Here is a 26,135-nt window from a genome sequence, read left to right as displayed (position 1 = left end):
TAAAGATTGGTATAGAAAAAAAAGCACGTGGGGGACCCCTAAAGGCAGTAGTCCCACCCCGAGTCTGGGAATCCACTTATCTATGTGGGGAGAGAATGGAATGGAGGTCCTCTAGGAGTTGGCCTCCACGTGGAGTATTCAGGGACCAGAATGGGGATACAACTTCTCCACTGGCCGGGAGGTGGGTAGGATTGTATGCAGGATTAACCCACACAGGTGCTTAGGTTAGGCGTACCTGAAGACTGCCCTCCCCCTCCTCCCCCCCAACCCCCCCAAGGAGCTGCAGAGGGCATAGGCAGATAATTTGAGGTTTGAGTTGAATGAAAGGCTAGGTGGGTCCAGCGGGAGAAAGTGAATGTGTATATTCCCAGCGGCCGGAGTGGTGATCTGAGGATGACCCCCTTCCCCCTCCCCCTCTGTCCCCCTATTACAGAGCAAAGCAACAGGTGGAGGGGGTCAGAGGTAGTGGCTGGCAGAAGGTTCGGCTCCTTTAAGACTCTCCTTCTTTGCTCCCGCCCCCATTCCCCCTCCCCCCCTCGGCGGGCGAGTCACCGCGGCGGGGAGCAGCGCCACGTGACCCTCAGTCTTGTGACCCGCTCGGGAAGCGGGAGCGGTAGAGGCAGATCGAGCACTTCGACTCTGGGGTGGGAGGGGTGGGAGCGAGCACCTCGCGCGCACTCCAGCTCTGCCTATCCTAACCCGGGCGAGAGAGCACGCGCTCACGCGCGCGCCACTCCCCCTCCTCTCTGCACCCTCTGCTACCCCTCACCCCGGCCTCCGGAGTTCGAAGGGCTCGGGTCCTCTCCGCCCTCTCCGCCTCAGCCCCCGCGCCCCGCGCGCCACGCCTGCTCTTGCGCGCGTGCCTGCCTAGCCACTAGGCTTTGCCCCTGGCAGCACTGCTTCGTTGTGGGGAGGGCGACCAAAGAACAGGAGGAGGGAATCCCCTGCTCTGGCCTGGGGGCAGGGGACGGGGGGAGTGGCGTCCGGGCTTTCCCTTTGCAGCTGCCTCCGGCCGCTTCGAAGTTAAGAGGTTCGAACCCAGGAGGAGGAGGAAGAAGCCGAGGGGCTTGCTGGCCGCTTCTGCACTTTTTTGCCACCTCTTTCCCCTTCATTGCTCTGTTTCCGCACCCCCTCCCCTTATCTCACCATGGATGATAAGCCTCTGCTGCAGGAGAGACCCCCTGCCTACAACCTGGAGGCCAGCCAGAGCGACTACGCTTACGGGCGGCATAACTACGGGGCCATCCCGGTCGCCCCTACCCAGCCTGGACTCCAGCCAGGCTTCCAACCCGGCTTCCAGCCCCCGCCGCCCTACCCTTACAACGTTGCAGGTGGGTTCCTTTCCTTGCAATGCCAGGGATGTAGCCCCGGGCTTTGGGTGCGGGGCAGCAAAGTTTTCGATCTTCCGAGCCCCCCCTTCCTCTAGAATGGGTGGGGTCCTAGTTGGGCGTCGAGGGATGCCGAGGGGTCTCTGGGAGGAGGAGGAGAGTGTGATTTATTTTATACTGGTGGTGTTAGGCGTCTGCCTGGAAGCCCAGGGACGCATGAAAAATCGGAAATATGTGTTTTTTTTAAAAGGTAACTTCAACCCCTCTCTTCTCTTTTTCTTCCCTTCGGAGATATTGAGGCTTCAAAGTTTCCTCTTTTGATTCTTCTTAAGTTGCTAGTCCTCTCTGCCTCCCAGCAGCATTTGTCCCTGTCCTCACAGAACTGCTGGGAGCTTGGGTGCCTGAGGCCAGAACTCCTTGCCTGGAAGCTTTCCACACCGGGGGACAGGCTGTTTAGGGAAGAAACTTTGAAACATTTTGGGGATGATACAAACAAGCCCTTGGAATTATGCTCCTTATTCCTGAGTAGGTAGCAGCTGCCCAGTCACCAGTGCCTAGAATGCACCCTCATCTTACCAGAGCTGACTTATTTTTGGTTTGTGGTGTGCTCACTTCTATGTATTGAGGTGGCAAAAGATAGTTTAATTTGATTAAAGATTGCAGACCTCGTTCAGTGCTAGTAACGAATTCTGGATTGCTGAAGTCATTTGTTTCGGGTGGGAATTATTTATTAGCAAATATGAATAACACCATTGGCTTGTAGAAAGAATATCTGCCTCCTTTGCTAGTGCAGGAATTATTCATAACAGTTCTAAAGAAATATTGAGAAACCAGCCTGGGTCCTTGGGTTTAGGATGAGGTGTTTCACTTTTGAAACACTTGGAATTAGATTAGAGTTAACAACTATTTCCTCCTTAACGTGGTTTTGGCCTGTGCCTTCTGTTTTCCTTCCCTCTTTGTCTCTGGGACTGGGAGTCCCGGAGCTCTTGGAAAAACTCCTCCAGTATGGTGAACTCTCTAAGGGACAGATCCAGGTTGTGGGTTCTCCTTGTTATTTGTTCGCTCTGCCACCAATCTACTCCTGCTTCACTTCACAGAAAAGGAGGGAAGCCCCATTCAGTTCTTTGCACTTTATCTTCCTTTGCACTTCTAGCATACTGTTTTGGTGGAGAGGAGGATGAAATTGTTGTTTGGAGTTAAGTTTATTGGCTTCTGGGGATTTTAGTTAGTATTTGTGTTGGTTCTGATCTGTGTGGTGGGTCATTGAAAGCTGGCATTTGCCAGGTACAAGAATCTCCAGTGTCTTTTGTGCAGGTACTTGCTCCACTTGCAGCAGATTTCATCTTTATGTCCTGGTGTAGTTGATGGCCTTTATAAGCTGCTGTGACTGGAAAAAAATTTTACCTAGTGGCCAATCTTCTGATGATAAGCCATTCCAAACTTAGCTGGGCTGTTCCTTCGAGGACAGCCTGTTAACCCAGCCTTTCCAGCTTGGAAGGACCTGCCAGACAGAGCTTGTGCTCTCCTGGCAGCCTTAGATAACCAAGGTCACTTCCCATGCCACTCTCAGAGCAGGGCTTTAGTAGAAGCTTTGCTTAATATGGTAACTGTTTTAAAGGATTAGAAAGCATGCTAACTTTATTTGAGTATTGGGTTTGTAATTTCAGCATGGTTGTATGACCTGATGCTTTGGTTCTGTCTCTCTTTGGTGAGAAGGGAATAAATACTTGTTCTTTTCTGGCATGTGTTCTTCTATAAGAATATTTATTTAACTTTCTACCTCCCTTTCTTTACTCTGCCTAGAGAATTTGGGTACATTTTCAAGTCCTCTAAGGTGAGTGAGTTAGCTAGTGAAATTACTAGTGTTGTCTCAGTCCAAGGCTTTTAACTAAAGTGCTCTTTTGGAGGTGGCTCCCTTCCTCTTTCTTCACCTTGTTTTTAATACTCAGGTTACTGTTTAACTTGAAAAGTGAACCTGAAGTCGAACTGGTAAGCTCTACTGACACATCCTATCACCATTTGAATGCAAATATAAGCTAATTGTCAGGCTACTGGTTAAAATTGTGATAAATGGTTTTTGAAGCTAACTAAAGTGAACCTTTTTTAAAAAACAGTACCTAGGGGGATTCAGTTGTGCTTCAGTAACTCGGATATACTTTATTATTTTTTTATTCTTAAAACCCTTACCTTATGTTTTAGAATCTAGTCTAGACTCTGAGGTTGAAGAGCAGTAAGGATGAGGCAGTTAAGTGACTTGCCCAGGGTCACACAGCAAGGAGGAGGTGTCTAGGTTCAGATTTGAACCTAGGTCCTCCCAACCACAGGCCTGGTACTCTATACTGTGCTAGCTAGCTGTCCTTTTTACATATACTTTTAAAAAAATGAGTTAGCCAGCTCAAAGAAAGCTGGTTACTGGTTCAGATGCATATGCTGGAGTGCACCTGAAACTTAGGTCATTCTTTTTTTTTGTACTAATTAGTGGAATGATCTTTGTACCATCTTATCCAGAAATGTGAGGGAAATGGTTTCATACATCTTAAATCAAGATACAAATTTAAGTTATTACCATTTTGTTTTAGATTCTTTTCCTTACAATTAAATATTAATTATTACAGACTTAAACTCAGCTATCTTTAGATTTGGTGATGAATATTATAAAAAGACAGGTGATTTCTACCTGTGGTTTTAGTTTTTTATTAGTGAGATATTGTACCATGTGTATGTTGTAAGACATCTTTCTTTGGGAAACTTGTCTTTTTTTTCCCTCAAATAAGGGTAGGAGAATTTTTTTTTTGGTTCTTTGTATTTGAGTTTTATGAAATAATCATTTTTCCCCCTTTCCTCTTCCCTTTCTTTGGATGTGATGCTTGTTCCTGGACAGGTCGGGCTTCATATGCACCTCGGCCCTACAACATTCCACAACAAGGTATGGTTCAGCCTGTCAGTACCATAGTAGTCGTCGGAGGCTGTCCAGCATGCAGGTATGGTAGCTCTATCTACACCGAATTATTGTTATTATTTTTTAAAGAGAGTGACTTCTTGTTTTACATAAGTCTCCTTCCTACCTGTCTAGCTTTCTTACACTTTTCTTCCTTCTGTGTAATTTGTGATCCAGTGGCACTGGTTTTCTTGCTAGTCTTTGAAAATGATGTTCTATCTCTGGACCCTAAAGAGTCCTCCATTCCTGAAATGCTTTTCCTATTTATCTCCACCTTTTTCTTCTTTCAGAACTTTGCTCAAATCCCACTTAAAAAAACCAACAACACCCTTCTGCCTTATTATTGATACTAAATATTGATTCCAAGGCAAAAGAATAGTAAGTGCTAGGCAATTGGTGACTTGCTCAGGGTCACCCAGATAGGAAGTGTTTGAGGCCAGATTTGAATGTATTACCTCTCATCTATAGGTCTGGCTCTGAATCCACCTAGCTACCTGGCTCCCCCTTATTGATGTATTGTTGGCTAAACCTAATTAAAACACTGTGCAGGAAACCTAAAAGACCAAATTTGAGGCATAGGAGGATAAATGCAATTAGACATCTTAATTTTTTTTGGAAATTATTAGTAGAAGAGGTTATAATTAATTTGTAGTCCAAGGAACAGTTGAGATGGTTACTTTCTTCCATGCCTACCCCTATTCTCTTAATTTCACTTGATGATCTGGCCTTTTTTGAGAAGATACAGATCATCTAATATAAGCTCCTTTAAGTTCTTTCTCTTCATCTCAACATTACATTTTCTACATCCATCTTTTAAGTGCCACTCTTCCTTTCCAAGGTTTACTCATTTGCATGTTGTTAATCCATCTTTTCTTTGGAATTTCGATCCTTTCTCTTTATTGCAAAATGCCTCTCACTCCACTGACTTCTCTGCCTAAAAATATACTCAGGTGATTGTTATTTTCTTCCCTTTTCAAATATTCTTCTTGACTTTCCATTAATTTTCTAACTTACGTAGAGTTTCTGTTGCTGCTTCCTCAACACCCATTCCTTCCACCACTTGCATTTGTTCTTCTTACCCTCAACAATCTAGTGAAACAACTCTTTTAGAAGTAGGCATTGCTCTCCTTTTCACCAAGGCTAACAGGACTTTCTCAGGCCTTATTTGATTTGATTTCCCTTTCCTTGAATTTTTTTTTTTATATATCTCTGTGATTTATTCTTAATAATATTTCCCATGAAGATAAACTTTCAAGGTTGACAGTGCTTTCTTCCCCATACCCCTGAGAGGCAAGCAGTGCTAGATCATGTGTATTCTACAGAGAAAAGAACAGAATCAGACAAGTCCAAGTGACTTGTGTAGGGTGATATGTTAGTAAGTATAGGAACTGGTACTCAAACTCAAACTCCTGATTTCAGGTTCTACCATTCACTCCCTGTGTGATACTGGAAAAGTCATTTAAGCTCACTGGGCCTCAATATCCTCCTCTGTAAAATGAAGGAGCTAGATCCAATGACTTCTCAGGTGCCTTCTAGCTTGAAGTCTAGGGTCCTCTAAGACCCTTTCTTTGAATTTTTATCCCTTGTCTTCTTTGACACCCCTTGGATCTTTTTCCTTTTGCATTTCTGACTGTTACTCTAGTCTCCCTTTAATGATTCCTCTTATACTTCCTTTAATTTTGTCCTGTCTTTTCATCTCTTTGTTTTTTCCCCCTAGAAAAACTCATCTGCTTAGTTATTGATTACAGCTATAACTAGTAGGTATGAGGTTCACACACACATTTCTGATGCTTGACAGAATAGCCAGGTAGAAATAGCCAGGGGGCATCTTGGCATTTTTCAAAGGGTGCTCATCTTCTTTCCTTGCCTCCATCAATTTGTTCTCTTGAATTTCTTATATTTGTTGATACCACCACTTTTTCAATGAATTTTGCCATTGCCATATCTCTTTCCTCCTTTATGTCTTCATTGCTTTCTCAATCGAGACTTTTGTTAATCTTTTGCAATTAAATTATTCTCCTAACTGGTCTTTCCAAGTCCCAATCCCTATCCCATAATCCATTCTATATGGTAACCTTTCTAAAGCATGATTATGATCACGTTACTCCTTCGCTCAAAAACCTCCAATTACTTTCCTTCCTTATAGAAATCATTTCCAAATTCTTCAGTGCCAGATTTGAGGCTCTATCAACTGTTTATTAATTGACAGCCTTATCTTCCATTCTTTTCCTAAACACATATAACCTATATGTTAGACAAATATCTTTTGTCTAGCATGCTTACTTGAACATGCTTACATTGTTCTGTCTTCATTTGTATGTACTTTTCCTCTCTCTGGATTATCTTTTTTCTTCTGCTCTGATGCTGTATCTTTTATTTACCTTCTTAGTATGGATGCTACTTCTATAAAGTCTTTTGTGTACCAGTTGGAATTAAGTCTTTACTTCTTTGAATACTTTTTATCTTTAAAATTTATTTTCAGTTAAAGTATTTATTTTCTTAACTCATTCATCAAATTCCACCCCCTCCTCTAAATTATGGAGGAAAAAAAGGAAAACAAAATCAAATGAGGCAAATAGGGTAAAGTGACTTGCCCAGGTTCAAATAGTAAGTGTTTGAGATCAGATTTGAACCCAGGTCTTTTTTTTTTTTTTAAACTCTTACCTTCTGTCTTGGAACCGATTATTGGTTCCAAGGCAGAAGAGTGGTATGGGCTAGGCAATGGGGGTCAAATGACTTGCCCAGTTGAGGTCAGATTTGAACCTATGACCTCCTGTCTCTAGGCCTGGCTCTCAATCCACTGATCTACCCAGCTGCCACCTGAACCCAGGTCTTCTTGACTCCAGTCCTGGAAATCTATTCACTGTGCCACCTAGCTGCAAAGATGTTGAAGTGGTTTGTCATTTTTCCCCCAAGTTCATTTTACAAATGAAGAAACTAAGAAAACAGAATTAAATGACTTCCTTAGTAATTGTCATCATTGTCTGAGACTGGATTTGAACTTTGGTCTTCCTTCCTCCAGACCTGGCACTCTGTTTACTGTGACACCTAGATTCCTAGTTCTCACATTGGTTACATCCAAAAATTTGTTTCTGCATCTAAGAGTCCATTACTTCTTTGTCAAGAGATGGATAACATGTGTAATCTGTTGATCCCCTTGACCAGAGTTCTTAAGTTGTTCAAAGTAGCTTGTCTTTACCACATTGTTTTTCTGGAAATTGTTTATTTGATTTGATTTGATTTGATTTTGCTCCCTTTACTCTGTATCAGTTTTTACAAGTTTTCCTCAGGTTTTTGTTACTATCTTTCATAATTTCTTATGGTATAATAGCATTCCATTTAATAATATACCATAGTTTAAATGTTCAGTCATTTCCCAGATGATATATGATACCCCCTTAGTTTTCAGTTCTTTGCTACCACAAAAAGAACTTCTATAAAAATATTTTTGTATTTGTGGATTCTTTTTCTCTTTCTTTGATCTCTTTGGTGTATGGACCTAGCAGTGGTATAGCTGAATCAGGGCACAATTTAGTGACTTTTGGGGTATAGTTCCAAATTGTTTCCCAGAATGACTGGAGTACAGCTCCACCAACAATACATTAAAATATGCTTATTTTTAATGTATCTCCTCTAACATTTATCTTATTCCTTTTATGTTAACTTTGCCAGTAAGATAGGTATGTTAAAGATTTTTTTCCTGAATTATTTTATATTTATTTATGTTTCTATCTTATTTTTCTTCTCTTCTCTTTCTTTTTTTTTTATTAAACCCTTACCATCTGTCTTAATATCACTTCCAAGACAGAAGAATGGCAACAGCTAGGCAAATGAAGTTAATTGACATATCCAGGATCATACAACCAAGATGTGTCTGAGCTTAAATTTGAACCCAAGTCCTCTCAACTTCAGGCCTGGAGCTCTATCCATTGTGTCCCTCCCCTTCTTGAAGGCAGGAACCATGTATTTTTGTATTTCCAAAGTATCTAGCACAGTGTCTCATGTATAGTGTGCAAATACCCATTCCATTTATTTGAAATTATCAATGCCTTCCAGGAATATTTTAATCATTGTTCCCACCTAATATTTTTTTTGGTTGAGCTCAGTATGTTTCTTAGATTGTACTAGGAATCATTGTATGATTCTAGTTATTTGCACTTTATTGTAGAGAATTTAATAGATGTTAATATTTTAGTCAAAACTATATGTTCTTTCTTTCAGATTCACCTAGACATCTCAGAAAGCTCTAGAATACTCTGTAGAAAATAGTTCTCATTCTCTTCAAAACATCATAAGTTTTTGATTGAAATGTAAATTTTTGATTAAAATGAGGAAATATATTCTGGTGAGCTGTGTTTAGGAAATATTCCTGACCCATTTCCAATTGAATGCAAAAGGGAATCTAAATGTTGTGGTTGAGGAAAGTTACCTATCTATCACAATGGGTGTTGATGACTTTTGGAAAGAAACTATTCTATTCATTTGGAGAAAAATGGGAAATCCCACATCACTTTATATTGTAGCCTGTGACATCTTTCATTCTCTTGAACAAATCCTAAAAATATGTTGTTGATAAGAAATCTCTATCTCCCTGGCTCTTTTTTTGCAGTACTAATGGTAGATAATGTTATTCAATCAGAAATCAGATGCAACATTATGGAGGCATCTTTTAAAAAAAACTATCTAGTATGTCAGGTATTATTAGTAAATACAGATACAGAGTTAAAAAGTATTTATGGTAGCACCTAATATTTAAGGGAGGTAGGCAAATTGCTTTTTTAAATTTTTTCTTTTTTTCTTAAAATTTATTTACTTTAAAAAATTTTATTTAGATGATTTTGAATATTTTCCCATGGTTACAAGACTCATGTTCTTTCCCTCCCCTTACCCCACCCCCTTCCTGTATCCTGTACAATTCCATTGGGTTTATTGATCAAGATCCATTTCCATATTATTAATATTTGCATTAGGGTGATCCTTTAGAGTCTACTTTCCAGTCAGCCCTATCAACCAATGTGATCAAGCAGTTGTTTTTCTTCTGTGTTTCTACTCCCACAGTTCTTCCTCTGGATGTGGATAGCGTTCTTTCTCATTAGTCCCTCTGATTAGTCCTGGATCATTGAATCCCTACTAGTAGAGAAGTCCATTACATTCGATTGTACCACAGTGTATCGGTCTCTATCATCAGTGTTCTCCTGGTTCTGCTCCTCTCACTCTGCATCACTTCCTGGAGGTCATTCTAGTTCCCATGGAATTCCCCCACTTTATTATTCCTTTTTGCACAATAGTATACATAGTATACTATAGTGTGTGTGTGTGTATATATATAATAGTATATAATATATACACAACATATACCACAATTTGCTCAGCCATTCCCCAATTGAAGGGCATCCCCTCATTTTCCAATTTTTTGCCACCACAAAGAGCGCAGCTATGAATATTTTTGTACATGTAATTTTCCTTATTATCTCTTTGGAGTACAAACCCAGCAGTGCTATGGCTGGATCAAAGGGCAGACAGTCTTTTATCACCCTTTGGGCATAGTTCCAAATTGCCCTCCAGAATGGTTGGATCAATTCACAACTCCACCAGCAATACATTAGTGTCCCCACTTTGCCATCCCCTCCAGCATTCATTACTTTCCTTTGCTATCATGTTAGCCAATCTGCTAGGTGTGAGGTGATACCTCAGAGTTGTTTTTATTTGCATCTCTCTGATTATAAGAGATTTAGAACACTTTTTCATGTGCTTATTAATAGTTTGGATTTCTTTTTCTGAAAATGACGTATTCATGTCCCTTGCCCATTTATCAATTGGGGAATGACTTGATTTTTTGTACAGTTGATTTAGTTCCTTATAAAGCAAATTGCTTTTGATTAAGGTGATTGTGTGGGTTAAGAACTTGGCTTTGTGTACCCAGGAGACTTGATGTAGGTGCCAATTGCAATGAGGAGGACCACAGTGTGTTTCTGTTGTGTGATAAGATATTAATTTCTTTAAGTTTTCTATATGCTTGAGTCAAAAAGGGGCATTGAATTGTTGGCAATTATATTTTAATGGGTCTGTGTATCTTATTAATGCAATTACTCTCTCCATGGGTTTGTATCTAAATCTGTCCACACCTATGTGGGTTTAGAAGTAGCTGGAAACCTAGTTGGTAGAATCCCAGGCCTGGAGTCAGGGAGACCTGAGTTCAAATTCAGCCTCAAACACTTACTAGCTGGTTATCTTGGGCTAGTTACCTAACCTCTGTCTGCCTCAGTTTCCTCAGACTCAAAACCTAGGTGTTGTCTTTGACTCTCTCCACTGTCTGTCACCTCCCTTCTCCATCCCCCAAATATCCAATCTGTTACAAGGCCTGTAATTTTCACCTTTGCATCTTCTCTCCAATCCCCCTTTCCCCAGGTGTCCTCAGTGCTACCACTCTGGTGTCGGCCCTCATCTCTTTACTACTGGACTATTGTAATAATCTGCTGATGGGTCTGTCGGCCTTAGTTCTCTGCCCACTCCAGTCCATCCTCCATTCTACCAGAATGATTTTCCTAGAGTATAGGTCCCATTGTGACATTCCCTACTCAGTAAACTTCAGTGGCTCCCTCTTGCCCCAGGATTAAATAAAGGCTTATGTTTAGTGTTAAGTCCTTCATAACCTCGCCCCTTCTTGTTTTTCCAGTCTTACAAACTTATTCCACCCCCTGCCTCTCCCCCCCAAAATGCTCTTTAATCCAGTAACTCTGGTCTCCTCCTGTTCCATGAGAGACATCTATCTCTCAGCTCTGGACATTTTACTGGCTGCCATCCCTGCCTGGAATTTTCCTCCTTATCTCCTTTACTGGCATCTTTGGCTTCATTTAAGTGTGATACTGTTCATCCTCCAGAACAAAATCCTAAAAATATGTTGTTGATTAGAAATACTTATCTACCTGATTCTTTTTTGTAGTAGTAATAGGAAACATTATTCAGCCAGAAATCAGATGCAAAGTCTCATTTTCTATAGGAAGCCTTCCTTAACCCCTTTTAATTCTAGTGCTTTCCCTATCTTTATTATTTCCAATTTTACTTATAGCTAGCTTGTTTGTATATACAGTATTGTTTGTTGTCCCCTCTATTATTTTGTGAGCTCCTTGAGGGCAGGAATGGACTTTTGCTTTTTTGTATCTCTAGCACTTGGCACCATAGTTGGCACTTCTGTATTGGACTGATTGCTGGAAAATAGTAATAGTATCTCTCCATTAGTATTTAAAGATTATCAGTCAATAAATGTTTAGTAAGTGTAAATAACTTTCCAGGCTAGATGTGACTAGAGCATCCTTCCTGGAATCAGGAAGACCCAAGTTCAAATCTAGCACCAGACACTTCATAGCTGTGTGATCCTGGGCAAGTCACTTAACCCAGTTTGCCTCAGTGTCTTCATCTGTAAAATGAACTGGAAAAGGAAATGGCAAACCACTCCCAAGATCTTTGCAAAGAAAACCCCAAGTGGGGTCATGAAGCTGGATATGATTGAATAAAGACACCAAAATCAGGGTCTTCATGAGAGTAAAATGAGAGAATAAGTATGAAGTGCTTGGCATGCTACCTGGCACATAGTAGGAGCTTAATACACGTGACTTTTTTTATAAGTCTTTCAAAGAAGGAAGGCCTGCCCTATCTTTCTCTTGTTCTTTTTAATGTGTGGAGGCCAGGGTCTCAGGAGATTGTCCATGTATTCACTGCCTCCTTTTCCAAACCTACAATTCCAGTATATCCCTTTATGAGTTGATATTATTGGGAGCCATACTTCTGCATTATCTAGTCACAGACTAGTTCTGACTGTTCTTTTTATATTGAGACGTTAGAGAAGTTTGAAATTAAAGTCATCAGGAAGAGAAATCTTCAGGTGAATGGATAGTCCTGGGGAAGTGGCATCCCTTGTTCTGGAGAGCTTTCTGGGGAATATTTATTTACTGAATGCTTTTAGGAGGGTGAACTTGAATAAATTGATTTTGTTGTTGTTGTTGTTAATGTCCTGGCATTTGCCCTCAGGGAGAATATGCTCTAAAGTAGAATAAAGATGATTAATGAACAGTCATTATGAGTATAGATGGTTACATTATATTAGCCAAGCCTTATTTGCACAATAATGGAGAAAATCTTAGGTGATGAGAATTTGAAATTGTGTAATCCAATTATAGTCTCGATTGGCTTTGAAATGGAATTGGAAACATTCAGGCATGCACCCATTTTGACTATAGACCTTTTAGTATTGGTGAAGAGTCTAGAGACAACTGAGGTTGCTAGCTGGGGTGTCTGGGAGGTTGGTGATGGTAGTATGTTCAGAAAGTTCAGAAGAGGGGATGAGGAATACAGGAACTCTGTTTTAGAGACCTTGAATTTGGGATATCTATGGTACATTCAGTGTAAGATATCTGAGAGGCAGTTATTGATATGAATCTCAGGAGAGAGAGAGATACTAGGGCTGGAGGTATAGATCTGGGAATCATCTGCAGAGATGATCATTGAACCCAGGCTAGCTGATGAGGTAACCAGGTGTCATAGTATAAAATGAAGAGGGAAGAGAGCCTAGGAGAGCCTTGAAGGTGTTTGTCGCTGGGGATAGCCACTAGTAGTGGGATTGGTCTAGATCAAGAACTGGAGGAAGAAGCTTGATAGAGGGAGGCTAGAGAGTGGGGAAGAACTCGGTTCAGATTCTTTGACATATACAGGTTTTGCCATCCTGGGACAGGGGGCAGCTAACTGGTACAGTGGATAGAGTGCCAGGCCTGTAGAAGGGAAAACCCAACTTCCTGAATTCAAATCTGACCCAAGACACTGGCTGTGTGACCCTGGGCTTCCTCATTTATCAGATGAGTTGAAGAAAGGAATGAAACAATTGAACACTCCTGGGCTAGTCACTTTCGTGGAAGCTGAAATAAAAATATTTATTGAATTCAACTGAAAATCTTTAATAAATATTTCTCTAGCCTAAAGTTTCTTTCAGACTTTTCCCTTTAGAAGGAAATATGTTTCTGGGTAATCCAAGTAATAACAAGAATACCTCTTGCTTGTGTAGTTAAGGTCCATTGTCTTCCTCATCCCTTAAAGGGATGAGAGTTCTGATCTACCTTAGGTTGTATAGTAACTAACTGAGCCTTTTTCCTCCATTCTTAAGGGATTAGTGTATTGATTTCTGGGATCTTTGGGGGAGACATCTGAGCAGAAATTTTTGAGTAGTTTTAGGATATTAAGTGACTCCTTATTCTATTAAGAGTTGCATGTCAATACCATACTTTGTTTTTAACCTATTTTGACCATTTCCTTTTTGTTTTTTAAGATTTCTGAAGTTCAACCCATAGCTTTCAAAGTTGCCCTGCTTGTCTGCTTTTTTCTTCTTTACTCTTTTTTTATTTGAAAAAAAAAGAAAAAATTCCTCAATGACTTTTTTTTCTTTTTGTTGCCGTAACCATCTCATTTTCCTACCTTCTCTCATTAGAAAGAAAAGAAAAAGAAAGCCTTTAAAACAAATATGCATAGTCCAGCAGTACAGATCCCCACATTGGCTATGAACAAAAATGTATATCTTATTTTGCATCTTGAGTTCATCACCTTTCTGTGAAGAGGTGAGGAAGCATGTGTATTCATTAGTCCTTTATTATTATTTTAAAAGGTCATTGTATTGAACAGAAGAATTCTGAAGTCTTTCAAAGTTGTTTTTCTTTATACTGTTAATAGTATAAATTGTTTTCTTGGTTCTGCTCACTCTGTATCCATTTATGTCTTTCCATTTCTCTGAAACTTTACCTTTTGTCATCTTCTGGTGCAGTTATATAATGCATTATATTTATATATATTGCATTACATTTACAAACACCATAATTAGTTCAGCTATTCTCCAGTTGATGGGCACCCTCTTGGTTTCCCAGTCTTTGCTTCTATAAAAAGAACTGCTATAAGTATTTTTATGCATATAGGTCCTTTTCCCCTTTTTATCTCTCTCTCTCTCTTTTTTAATAAAACTGTTATCTTCCACCTTAGAATCATTATCAAGAATTGGTTCTGAGGCAGGAGAGCAGCAAGGGCTAGGCAATTGTGGTTAAGTGACTTGCCCAGGGTCATAGAGCTGGGAAATGTTTGAACCCAGGACCTCCTGATTCTACGCACTAAGCCAACTAGTTGCCCCCTCTTTGATCTCTTGAGACAAAGACCTAGTAGTGGTATAGCTGGATCAAAGATGATTCATAGTTTATGAACTTTTTGGTCATAGTTCCAAATTGTTTTAGATTGTAGCATTTTACAATTTCATCAATGTTTTTTATATTATTGTTCCTGTTTTCCCAGAACCTATTCAACAGTTGTTTTCCTTTTTGGTGTGAGGTGGAATCTTGGTTCCTTTAACTTTTATTTCTCTAATTTTTAGTGATTTGGTGCATTTTTATATGATTGTTGGAACTGTGGTTTCTTCCGTTGAAACTGCCTGTTCATAGCCTTTTCTCATTTATTTGTTGAGGAATAACTCACATTCTTATAAATTTGTTGAGGAATAACTCACATTCTTCTTATAAATTTGATTCAGTTTCTTGAATGAGACTATTTATATTATATAATTTACCCCAATAACCAGTTTTTCCCTTCTAATTTTAGCTGCATTGATTTGAACAGGTTAATTCTTATTTTATTTATTTATTTTTAAGATAAACTCTTACCTTCTATCTTACCTTCAATACTATGTATTGGTTCTAAGGCAGAAGAGTGGTAAGAGCTAGGCAATGGGGGTTAAGTGACTTGCCCAGGGTCACACAATTAGGAAGTGTCTGAGGCCAGATTTGAACCTAGGACCTCCCATCTCTACGTCTGACTCTTAATCCACTGAGCCACCTAGCTGCCCCCTGAACAGGTTAATTCTTAGAGAATTTTGAAAGCTTTGTTTGTGTTGGTTAGCTCCTCTATTGTTGGAGATAGAAAGCACTACTTGTACTTTTCCTCCAGATGGCACTGGATTATATAATCATAGAATAATGAGCATTTATTAAGGATCTGGTTTTATTTGATGAGAGATTAAGTTAAAAAATTCTGTAGATTCTAAGAAGGCATGATCCATGCAGATACTCAAAGGTAATATCTTCTAGGAAGGCATCTCCAATCCCTACATGGGGCTTATACAGCTCACAGGGTATATGTTCTTTTAGTCAGATTAATGTGTAATTGGATTAAGAGGTTCTTCTGAAGAGAGATTTTGATATTGGCATTGAAAATTCATGCAATATATTTAAGGCAAGAATTTGAGACCTTTGTTGAAGGTAATCAGACTCTGAATTGCTCTCTATCTTAAGCTTAAGTAAGTAAGCTTAAGCCCAAGAGCCAATTTAGAAGTGGAAGGTCAAAGATTGCTTTCCCCTTTCCTTCCCTTGTTTCTTCATTTTTAACAGGTTATTTGAGTAGAGTTAGCTCTTGATTAAAACATGTATGTAGAGGAGGGGACTGCTAAGAGGGTTGGTATTCTGGTAGAGGACCCAAAATATTAAGTAAAAAGAAATAATTCCTTGTTTTTGGTTGTTTTGTATCCCTTTCCCCATTCTGAGTATTATTTATTTTTAATGGTTTGGAGAGGCTATTTCTCAAGTTTTGAGGAGGATATGTAATATTTCAAATTCTTAGACCACTGTATTTCCTGTTTTTTTTTTTAACCTGGATTGAGTCTCAGTTGATAGAGATGTCATTCCTCTGCAGATAATTTTTCCTGCTCACCTTTGTCAAAAATTGAATGCAATTCTAGTATAGTAATTCCTTGGTATGATAATGGAGTTGAATACTAGTATTTTAAAGTTTGCAAAGCATTGTACATATTTGCTATAAAGTGTAAGGATACGATCTGTTCTTGGACTTGGAAAATTTGATTAGTGGTGTGGGGATGAGAGCAGTGTTGGGTAAGCTTTCTTCTAACCTAAGAGTAAATAGCATTAATTTTGGGTCATATAACCATGCCTGCTTATAAGATTGCTCAGAGTTTTACTGCCTGTACTTTTTTCATTACTGGCTGCTATTCAGTCTTTTTCTTATGACTGAATGCATAGAAAAGATAATTGGGTATTGTAAACCTTAAAATTTCTTAGACTTATAAATGTTGGAAATTTCACCATTGGGAAATTTCATACTTGGAAAATTTCTTACTGATAGTTTATTGGAATGTGAACCCCATTGGCATGGGAGGTTCCTCCTCCTCCCTTCTTAAGATTACTTTAGGACAGAAACCTTTTACTGAACAATGGAAAGGGCTTTGACCTATGCTTAAGCACAGAACAGGAATTTCTTTGAGTCATGATTGATTTTAGAATTGATACAATAGAGATACTTGGAATGACAGAATCAGGTCTTGGAAAATACAATTTCCACCCCACTCAGTCCTAACAGGATTTAGGAAGGGCTGCAGCATAGATCAAAATTTAATTATTCCAATCTCTACCCTACTCAGGGTAACAGGATTTAGGAAGGGCTGTAGCAAAGGATCAAAGATTTAATTATTTGAGAATATGACCTTCAACAGACATGTGCAAAGCCACAGACCTCTGGGCGGTCCTGGGTTAAGCTAGAGCCTCCATTGGCACAGGGAAAATGATGGACAGTGATTGGTAGATGTGAGAACTGAGGGGAGGGAACTTGGATGGTTTCCTTAAAGATAGAGGGGTCTGAGGACTGAGGGAGGGGTTGGGAGAATTTGGCTCTGAGTGGTTGGAGAGGTGCTCTGAGAAGCTTGCTCTGAAGGAAGCTGGAGGTGGGGGCCCCGAGACTGTTTCTCCATTTTGGTCACGTGAGTGATAGGGACTGATCTCCTTTCTTTGCCCCAGCTATCTAAGGGCTTGGGCCTTTTGGCCCAGCCTAAACAGAAGGGGTATTTAAGCCCTATTCCCTTCTCCCCCCTTTCTCTCTCCCTCTCCCTCTCTTTCTCCCTCCCTCTCTCTCCCTCTCTCCCTCTCTCTCTCTCTCTCCCTCTCCCCTCTCCCTCTCCCTCTCCCTCTCCCTCTCCCTCTCCCTCTCCCTCTCCCTCTCTCTCTCTCTTACCTTTCTTCCTCCTGTTTGTAATTAAACTCCATAAAAGGAGTTTATATATATATATATATATATATACATATATATATATAAAAGGTTGACTGCTGACTTGAGTTTTCATTTAGGAATTACATAGCTGAATTCCTTGGTGACCTTAAATTAATATATATCAGTCTTTTAAAGTGATTTGCTTGTCACAGTATTCCTAACCTTGTCCTACCAGCACCTGAAATTAGTAGGTTTTCAGTTGAGAGGCATTATAGGGACAAGTTGATCATTCCAGAGTTCTGAATCCCTTAGTTAGATCTGGTATTGGTTCCAGCTGTGTTTCCTTCCTCTTTCCAGGTTGTAGCCCAGGATCAACATGGTGTTATTTTTGGCTCTTGAGGTCATAGCATCAATAACTCTTGTGTCAGCTGGCCTGGTATTTATGTGCATGTAGGTTATGGGTCTTTTATTTGAGTTGGATATAATTTACATATAGATTGTTGATGAGTCTTTTCATTTATGTCTGACTCTGTGACCCCATTTGGGGTTTTCTTGGTAAAGATACTGGGGTGGGTTTTACAGGTGAAGAAACTGAGGCAACTAGGTTTTAATGACTTTTTTAGGGTCACACAGATAGTAAGTGGCTTGAGTTCAGATTTGAACTCAGGAAGACGCTTGGTGCTCTATCCATTGTACCTCTTAGCTACCCCATAGAGATAAAGATTGAGATATTTGGGTCTGGTGTTTGAGCCCATCCTCTATTCTTGACTACTCTAGCTTCATTTGGTCTACCTGAGCATACTTCTTACTTTTTTGTGCTGGTATCCTATGGGAATTGCTTTCTCTAGGTTCATGTTGATGAACCTATGGCATGCATGCTGAAGGGGGCTGCTCCTTTCCCCCTCTTCACACATGCCTGAGGACATATATCCCATCACCTGCCCAGGCAGAGGCCCAGCAGCCCACTGGGAGCGTTTCTTCTCTCCCCTGTCTAAGGAAAGGAGGTGGTTGACATGTGGTATGAGGTGCAGTTTGGGCACTTAGGTCTCTAAAAGTTTTGCAATCACTGCTCTAGGACTATATACTTGACAGTTAAGTCCTAAGCAAGACCCTGCTCCCATGTAGCTAAGCTTTGACTTTACTAAAACAGCTTATTGATTTAAATCCATGATTTGACCTAAGTAAAAATTTTGAAATAAATAGCATAACCTAGCATATTTTGTATTTGCTAGGGAATATATATAGTGTATAGCTGTTAAACAGTACTTCTTGAATTTCATTTTACTTTAATGCTTTTTTTTGCAATCATTTGTATCTAAACTGGGCACTTTACATATGGTCTTGTTTTTAATTTGTAAAGTATTGTTTAAGCATAAATTCTAAAAGTATAATTAAAAATATCACTAATTTGGACAGTATTTCCTTTTACCCTTTCCAAATTGAGTGATACTTTCATTTAATTTTAGTTATAGACTCTTTCTGGCATTCACCAAACAGAATGATAATATACTAGGAATAAAGAATCTTGGTATTTAGGATATAGGCTTTGTAACTTCAGGTGTAGGAGGGTAGGTAAGATTTCCAATTTTTTTCTTCTTCAAGTCTAAAACAGACTTTTAATTTTATCTTAAGCCTATTATTCATAAAAAATGTTTTTCCCCCAATTGATTAGTTAAGTAACAGTTAAATAAAGACCTTACATGAGATAATAACTCTAGTGCTTGAAAGGACCTCAGAAGCCATTCAGTCTGTTTCTTCCCTGTCCCTCATTTTACAATTGATTGAGGAAACTAAGGCCCAGAGAGTCTTGAGTGACTTTTGCCTGTAAGAGGACCCAGCTAATAAATGTCAAAGGTAAGATTCCGACAGTTTGGTCTGTCTCTATTCACCACATTCTGTAGTTTCCAATTTGTAACTAACCACTTGTTAACAGAAAGGAAGGAGGTGTAACTTTGACATGAATGATTTGATGTCAGCATTATCAAAGTACTGGACTTAAATGACCAAAATATATATATAGATTATAAGCCTTTTTTCTTGAGATTGGAATTTAATTAGTATAGAGATGTGATTATTTGGTATTTAAATGTGTTTCTTGTCAAGTCTCTTGGGAATTAGCAGAATAACTTAATCCTATCACTACCCCAGGAATTAGACAAATCAGTGAGAAAAATCTCTGAGGGATTCCCCTCTTCCCCATTTCTTCCTCTCCTTTCTCACTCTATTTTCATTTGTTTTTCTCACCTTCTCTTTCTCCTCCCTCTCGTCTTTTCCTCTCCCCCTCCTTTCCTCTCCTTCTCTTCCTTCCCCCCCAACCCCCCCTCTCCCCTTAATTGAGGATACCTTGGTTTTTAGTTGTGATTTGAGGATTTGATGTTACCTTCAAAAGATGTCCTTGTAGCAAACCTTTTGGGATCTGTTTGTACTGTTTCAAAAGCTTACCAAGCTAAGATGATGTTTTCTTAAACAAAATGTTTTTAAGTTGGTGATGGTTAGAGATTGTGTCTGCATTTGCACATTGATAGTCTTCAGATTTCTTTGGAGTAAAGGTTTTTTTACTAGAATTAGCCTGCATCTAAGTCATTGGATTTATGAAAATGTAGCACTTGTGTTTACAACAGTATAATTGGACTATTTCCTTTTACCAGCCTTATAAGAAAACTCATTATAGTTATATGTCAGTTATATATCAGTATCTATCTATTAATGTGTATTCATATAACCTTCCATTTGCAAGGATTCATTTTCAAATGACTGGGTCTGCTCTGTCCTAAATTGGGTGAAAAATCTTCTCATTTGAATATGTATTTTTTCCAGATGGGTAGAGCAGGTCTACCTGAACATAAATTCATTCCTTCTGTCTTTCTTTGGCCCATTCAATTCAAGACCAGGTTAAAAAGTTTTTTACTGTTAACAAGTTAGTTAATTTCCTATTTTTTTCCACATCCTGTTTTCACAAGTTAATTTGGCTCCTTGCTTCCCCATTGCAAGAGTGAGAAACGTATTCTCCTTTAAGAAGATTCTGATATTTGAAATCTCCTAGGAGTGTTTTAGTTCACATAGTTAAAGTTTAAATTAGAGTTTTATGTTTATGGAAGAGTTGCCTTTTCTCTCTCCAATCCTTCTACCCTTCAGTTTTTTTGTTCACCTTCCTCACAGATTGGTTGTGATGGTCAGATATTTGTAATGTGTTTAGCATAGAATCTGGAATATAGTAGGTGCTTAAATCTCCTTCCCTTTCCTTTACCTTTCCCTCAGTTTATGTACTTTAAAAGAATTTTTTTTGGGGTGGTGGTTGAGTAGATCTCTGACTCTACCTGTGTTAAAATTTTATCATTTGGAGGTATGAGAGCTACCCTAAGGTATATAGATAAAAATGATTTCTTCTCTGGGAACAAGCTTTGAACTTGTAAATTTAGACTTAACCTAGAGATATGTTCATCACCTGAACACCTATAGGTAGCTGTCAAATAATTGTCTTCCTTCATTCATTTTTTTTGTTCCTTCTTTCCTTCCTTGTTCTTAAACCAATACACATAACTGTGTATTGGGTCCAAGGACATTTTTTTGTCCTGGATGATTGCTTGCACAAATTGTCCATTTGTGACTGATAATGAGGGGTGGGTAAGGGGCTAGTTGTGCCTGTGACTTTCCTTGGGAACAAAAAGCTCAGACTCTCTCAAAAACTTGGTCCCTTAAAGGCCTAAAAGACATTTAGTGCTTTGTGAGGATCTGCCCAGTTTCTAGATTGTAGATAAGACTTTGAATTATGAGTAGTCATGTGTTTGATTGCCTTTTGAAAGCTGCCTTGACTAGCTGTTTGTTTCAGGCAGAGGAAAAGATTTACTATAATATTAAGGATAGGGACTAGACTAGTGATTTCACTGATATAGGGTACTCCTAGGAAACTCTTTATCTGTTCAGATACAACTCTACAAGCCTATAATATTATGTATTTTTAAAATCTATTTAAAAAAGAGCATTAGCATTCACATGATAGCAAGAAGCATTTGATCCTGGATTATGGACTAAAAGCTCTAAATTTGGTCTTGGAGTGAGCATTGATTTATGTTAAGACAAGGCTGTACTCTTGTTAGTTATTATGTATCTCTGGAGTAGGGGGCAAATTCCTTTGTAGTTTGACACTTCTTATCAAAATAGTTTTCCCTCTTCAGTCTGTTTCCTATTTACTTTTCAGAATGAACATAAAGTCTACCCTCCTGCTACATCCTTCTGCCTTTTAGCACACAAATCATCCCTGGAATTCTTTGTAGGGGAGTTCAGCCAAAAAAACTCAAATAGGAAAATAAAAATTTCTGAGTAGATTCAGGCTGACGTTTGTATCCTAGAATGACTCCTGGGGATTTGAAGGGATGATTTTTGTATTTGATCATCCCATGAACTTTTCTGCTACTTACTATTTTTATATTATTTTAGTTGTTGCCACTGTCTTCAACTGAAGTTTAGGTCACTTGGAGAGATTTGCAAAAGCTCAGGTTAGGAAGAAAGTGTCCTTTGGCTCCTGCCTGCCACTGTGAGTTGGAAGACTGCAGTGACAATGTCTGTCCTGATATTTGACTTTTTGCATTGGTGCTAGATCTAGGAAGAAAAGAATCTCAGAAATGATTAGTTTTGGAAGGAAATAGAGTGAAGTCTGTTAAGTCCCAATAGCAAAGCCTGCCACTCTTAAAGCTTTATGAGGGGCATCCTGTGATTTAATGGTTGAATTTAGAAGGATTAGGTGACCAGCCTTTACTCAAAACTGTAATTTTTTGGGGAAAAAATGACTGAATCACTAATAGTTTATGTATGTGTATATATACATTTATATACATAATATTTGAAAATAACCATAGTTACTTGGAAGAAATTGATAATGCAGGAGGCAAAATGCTTTGGAGGGAAGGAAAGAAAAACAGAATGCTTTTGTATAGCCTGGTGCTTCATAAATAAAAAGGAATCATATGTGGTGGAAAATGTTATGGCCCCTGATATCTAGGAATTTTCATTTTCAATGAGGGGGATTTGATTTATTTTGATATTTGGGATGAATGACATAAACGTGAAAAGAAATGTATCCAGAGGGCCAAATATTGACTTGGAAAGCCACAAATGAACATTATCTATATTGTGTTATAGTTTTATTTATTTTGTTATTCATTTTCCAATCATGTTTTAATCTGGTGGTAGGGGTTTGACGTAGTTTGACATCTTTGACCTAAATAACCCAAATCCTTCCCTACGCCCCTTATGGCCTCTTAGCAAAAGATTTTGGGCGTGTTTTTACTTCTCTGCTTCTAGGGGGCTTCATATACTTTACTGTAAATTCAGGTGGTTATTAACCTTTTTTTTTTTAATGTTATGGACTCCTTTGGCAGTTTGGTGTAACTTTTGGGTCCTTTCTCAGAAGAATGCAGAAAATAAAATAAAAAATAACAAAAAAAACCTCATTTTATGAAAATCTACCTATCAAAAATTTGAGGGTGGGGAGGAAATCAAGTTCATGGACTCCAGGTTATGAATCTTTGCTCCAAAGAAAACTTATCATTTAATGTGATAATTCTCCTTTTGTGTTCTGACTTGGGGAAAGGGAGAGAAGTAGGCTCAGGATGTGTTCTATGTGTGGGAGAAGCCCTATTTTTAGTCATCTTGTGGGATAGTAGCAGCATAGACTTGGTGGGAAGACTGAAGTAATAGAAACACTGTCCTTATCTTTAAGATGCTTACAGAGTATTGGGTAAGACAGGACAGACCCAGATTGAGGAAGCTTATTATAGTGGAAAAAATGCTTTTCTCATTGCTGTCTATTGAAGTTCTGTTCATCCTTCAGTGGCATTCAAATGTTGACTTTATGAAACTGTCTTGGATCCATTTAGGACATATGTTCTTCCTATGAACTCTTTCAGCCCCTTTCTATGTGCCATTTAAATATCAGAACTCCTTCAATTCCTTCTTGGGTTTATTGGTTTCTCTAGCTGCTATTTCCTTTTTATTCTTATTTGCATTAATCTATTTTGTTAGTTTCATTTACATTTTTCTTTTATTAGAAATGTTTAACAAAATTGAATATTTCATGAATAAATGCGGTCATTTCATTATACAGAAGAGGATTTTCTGTGAAACTTAAGCTCTATTATGTACAGTTTATTTTAAAAGTATATTAAATTGGGGGCAGCTGGGTGGCACAGTGGCTTGAGAGCCAGGTCTACAGGGAGGTCCTGGGTTCAAATGTGGCCTCAGACATTCTCTAATTATGTGACCCTGGGCAAGTCACTTAACCCCCACTGCCTAGCCTTTACTGCTCTTCTGCCTTAGAACCAATACACAGTATTAATTCTAAGAAGGATGGTAAGGGTTAAAAAAAAAGTATATTAAATCTGGCCTGATAGTAACGACTCCTATATCTCCCCTGAATGTTCTTTTACCCTTTCTAGTGTGTTTTTAATGTTTCATTTAATTAATTTAATTAATTAATTTCATTTAATGTTTCAATGGTCCTCCCTCCCCCTTTTTTGTATCACTAACACTACCCACTAACTCAATAGAGTCCCTCTTTGGAAAGAAATAAAAATCAGCACATTGACTAAGTCTGAAAATATATCTCATTCTAGTCTGTTACCTCTGCCAAGGGCAGGAAGGCAGGTTTCATCATCAGCCTTCTGAAGTCATGGAGCACTGCACTGGAGAGAGTACTCAAATCTTTCACTTGTTTTCCTTTAAAGTGATCATTGTATAACTTGTTCTCATGCTTGCTCACTGTACTGTGCATCATCAGTTTACACCCTTTCCCCCATTGCCCCCAAGTTTCTGTTTTTACCTTGAATATTTCTTTACAGTATAGTTATATTATATTATATTTATGTACTATAACTTGGTGTAGGGTGTGAGGTGTTGATCCAAACCTAATCTCTCCCACACTGTCTTCCAATTTTCCCAGCAGTTTTTATCAAATAGTGGATTTTTGTCCCAAAAGCTGGGGTCTTTGGGTTTGTCATAGACTGTCTTGCTGAGGTAACTTACCCCAAGTCTATTCCATTGGTCCTTCTTTCTGTCTCCTAACCAGTACCAAATTGTTTTGATGATCACTGCTTTATAATACAGTTTGAGATCTGGGACTGCAAGGCCACCTTTCTTTGCATTTTTTTTTTTCATTACTTCCCTAGGATATCCTTGATCCTTTGTTCTTCCAAATGAACTTTGTTATGGTTTTTTCCTAATTCAGTAAAAAAGTTTTTTGGAAATTCAATGGGTATGGCACTAAATAGATAAGTTTGGGTAGGATAGTCATTTTTATTATATTAGCTCGTCCTACCCATGAGCAGTTAATGTTTTTCCAATTGCTCAAGTCTAGTTTTAGTTGTGTGGAGAGTGTTTTGTAGTTGTACTCATATAGTTCCTGTGTTTGTCTTGGCAGATAGATTCCTAAGTATTTTATATTGTCTAGGGTGATTTTAAATGGAATTTCTCTTTCTAATTCCTGCTGCTGAGATAGGTTGGAGATATATAGAAATGCTGATGACATGTGGGTTTATTCTGTATCCTGCTACTTTGCTAAAGTTGTTGATTATTTCCACTAGCTTTTTAGTTGATTCTCTAGGATTCTTTAAGTAGACCATCATATCATTCGCAAAGAGTGACAGCTTGGTCTTCTCCTTGCCAATTTTAATACCTTCAATTTCTTTTTCTTCTCTAATTGCTACTGCTAGTGTTTCTAGTACAATGTTAAATAATAGCAGTGATAATGGGCATCCTTGTTTCACTCCTGATCTTATTGGGAATGCATCTAGTTTATTCCCATTGCAGATGATGTTTGCTGATGGTTTTAGAAATATACTGTTTATTATTTTTAGGAAAGACCCTTCTATTCCTATGCTTTCTAGTGTTTTAAAAAGGAATAGGTGTTGTATTTTATCAAAGGCTTTTTCTGCGTCTATTGAGATAATGTGGTTTTTGTTGGTTTGCTTGTTGATATGGTCAGTTATGTGGATGGTTTTCCTAATATTGAACCATCCTTGCATTCCTGCTATAAATCCTACTTGATCATAGTGAATGACCCTCCTGATCACTTGCTGGAGTCTTTTTGCTAGTATCCTGTTTGATTTTTGCATCTGTGTTCATTAGGGAGATTGGTCTATAGTTTTCTTACTCTGTTTTTGACCTGCCTGGCTTTGGACCATATTTGTGTCATAGAAGGAATTTGGTAGCACTCCCTCTTTGCTTATTATGTCAAATAGTTTGTATTGTATTGGGATTAGCTGTTATTTGAATGTTTGATAGAATTCACTTGTGAATCCCATCAGGTCCTGGGGATTTTTTTCTTAGGGAGTTCTTTGATGGCCTGTTGGATTTCTTCTTCTGATATAGGATTATTTAAGAATTCTATTTCTTCTTCTGTTAGTTTAGGCAATTTATATTTTTGTAAATATTTGTCCATATTGCCTAGATTGGCATATTTATTGCCATATAATTGGGCAAAGAAGTTTTTGATGATTGCCTTAATTTCCTCTTCATTGGAGGTAAGGTCCCCCTTTTCATCTATGATACTGTTAATTTGCTTTTCTTCATATCTTTTTAAAATTAGATTGACCAGTACTTTGTCTATTTTGTTTGTTTTTTCAAAGTACCAGCTTCTAGTCTTATTTATTAGTTCAATAGTTCTATCACTTTTGATTTTATTAATTTCTCCCTTAGTTTTTAGGATCTCTAATTTGGTTTTCTTCTGGAGGTTTTTAATTTGTTCATTTTCAAGTTTTTTGATTTGCATGTCCAATTCATTGATCTCTGCCCTCCTTGTACTATAATTTGGGCCTAACTCTTACACAATTTTATTTTTCACATTTCCTTGGCAACCACTT

The 26,135-nt window shown here is 38.5% G+C and overlaps 1 protein-coding gene across 1 annotated transcript in view; it reads left to right on the top strand.

Moving 5' to 3' along the window:
• Positions 1-575: 575 nt before the first annotated feature.
• The window catches only part of BRI3 (brain protein I3), a 37,429-nt gene continuing 11,869 nt past the window's right edge, over positions 576-26,135 (top strand). The window contains exons 1-2 of the mRNA XM_001377798.4: positions 576-1,331; positions 4,210-4,309. Coding sequence (XP_001377835.1) covers positions 1,148-1,331; positions 4,210-4,309 — 284 coding nt within the window. The 5' untranslated portion in view covers positions 576-1,147. The remainder of the gene's footprint in view (positions 1,332-4,209; positions 4,310-26,135) is intronic.

This window comes from Monodelphis domestica, chromosome 7 (genome assembly GCF_027887165.1).
Source record: "Monodelphis domestica isolate mMonDom1 chromosome 7, mMonDom1.pri, whole genome shotgun sequence".
Lineage (NCBI taxonomy): Eukaryota > Metazoa > Chordata > Mammalia > Didelphimorphia > Didelphidae > Monodelphis > Monodelphis domestica.
This window is presented reverse-complemented; position numbering and strand designations above follow the sequence as displayed.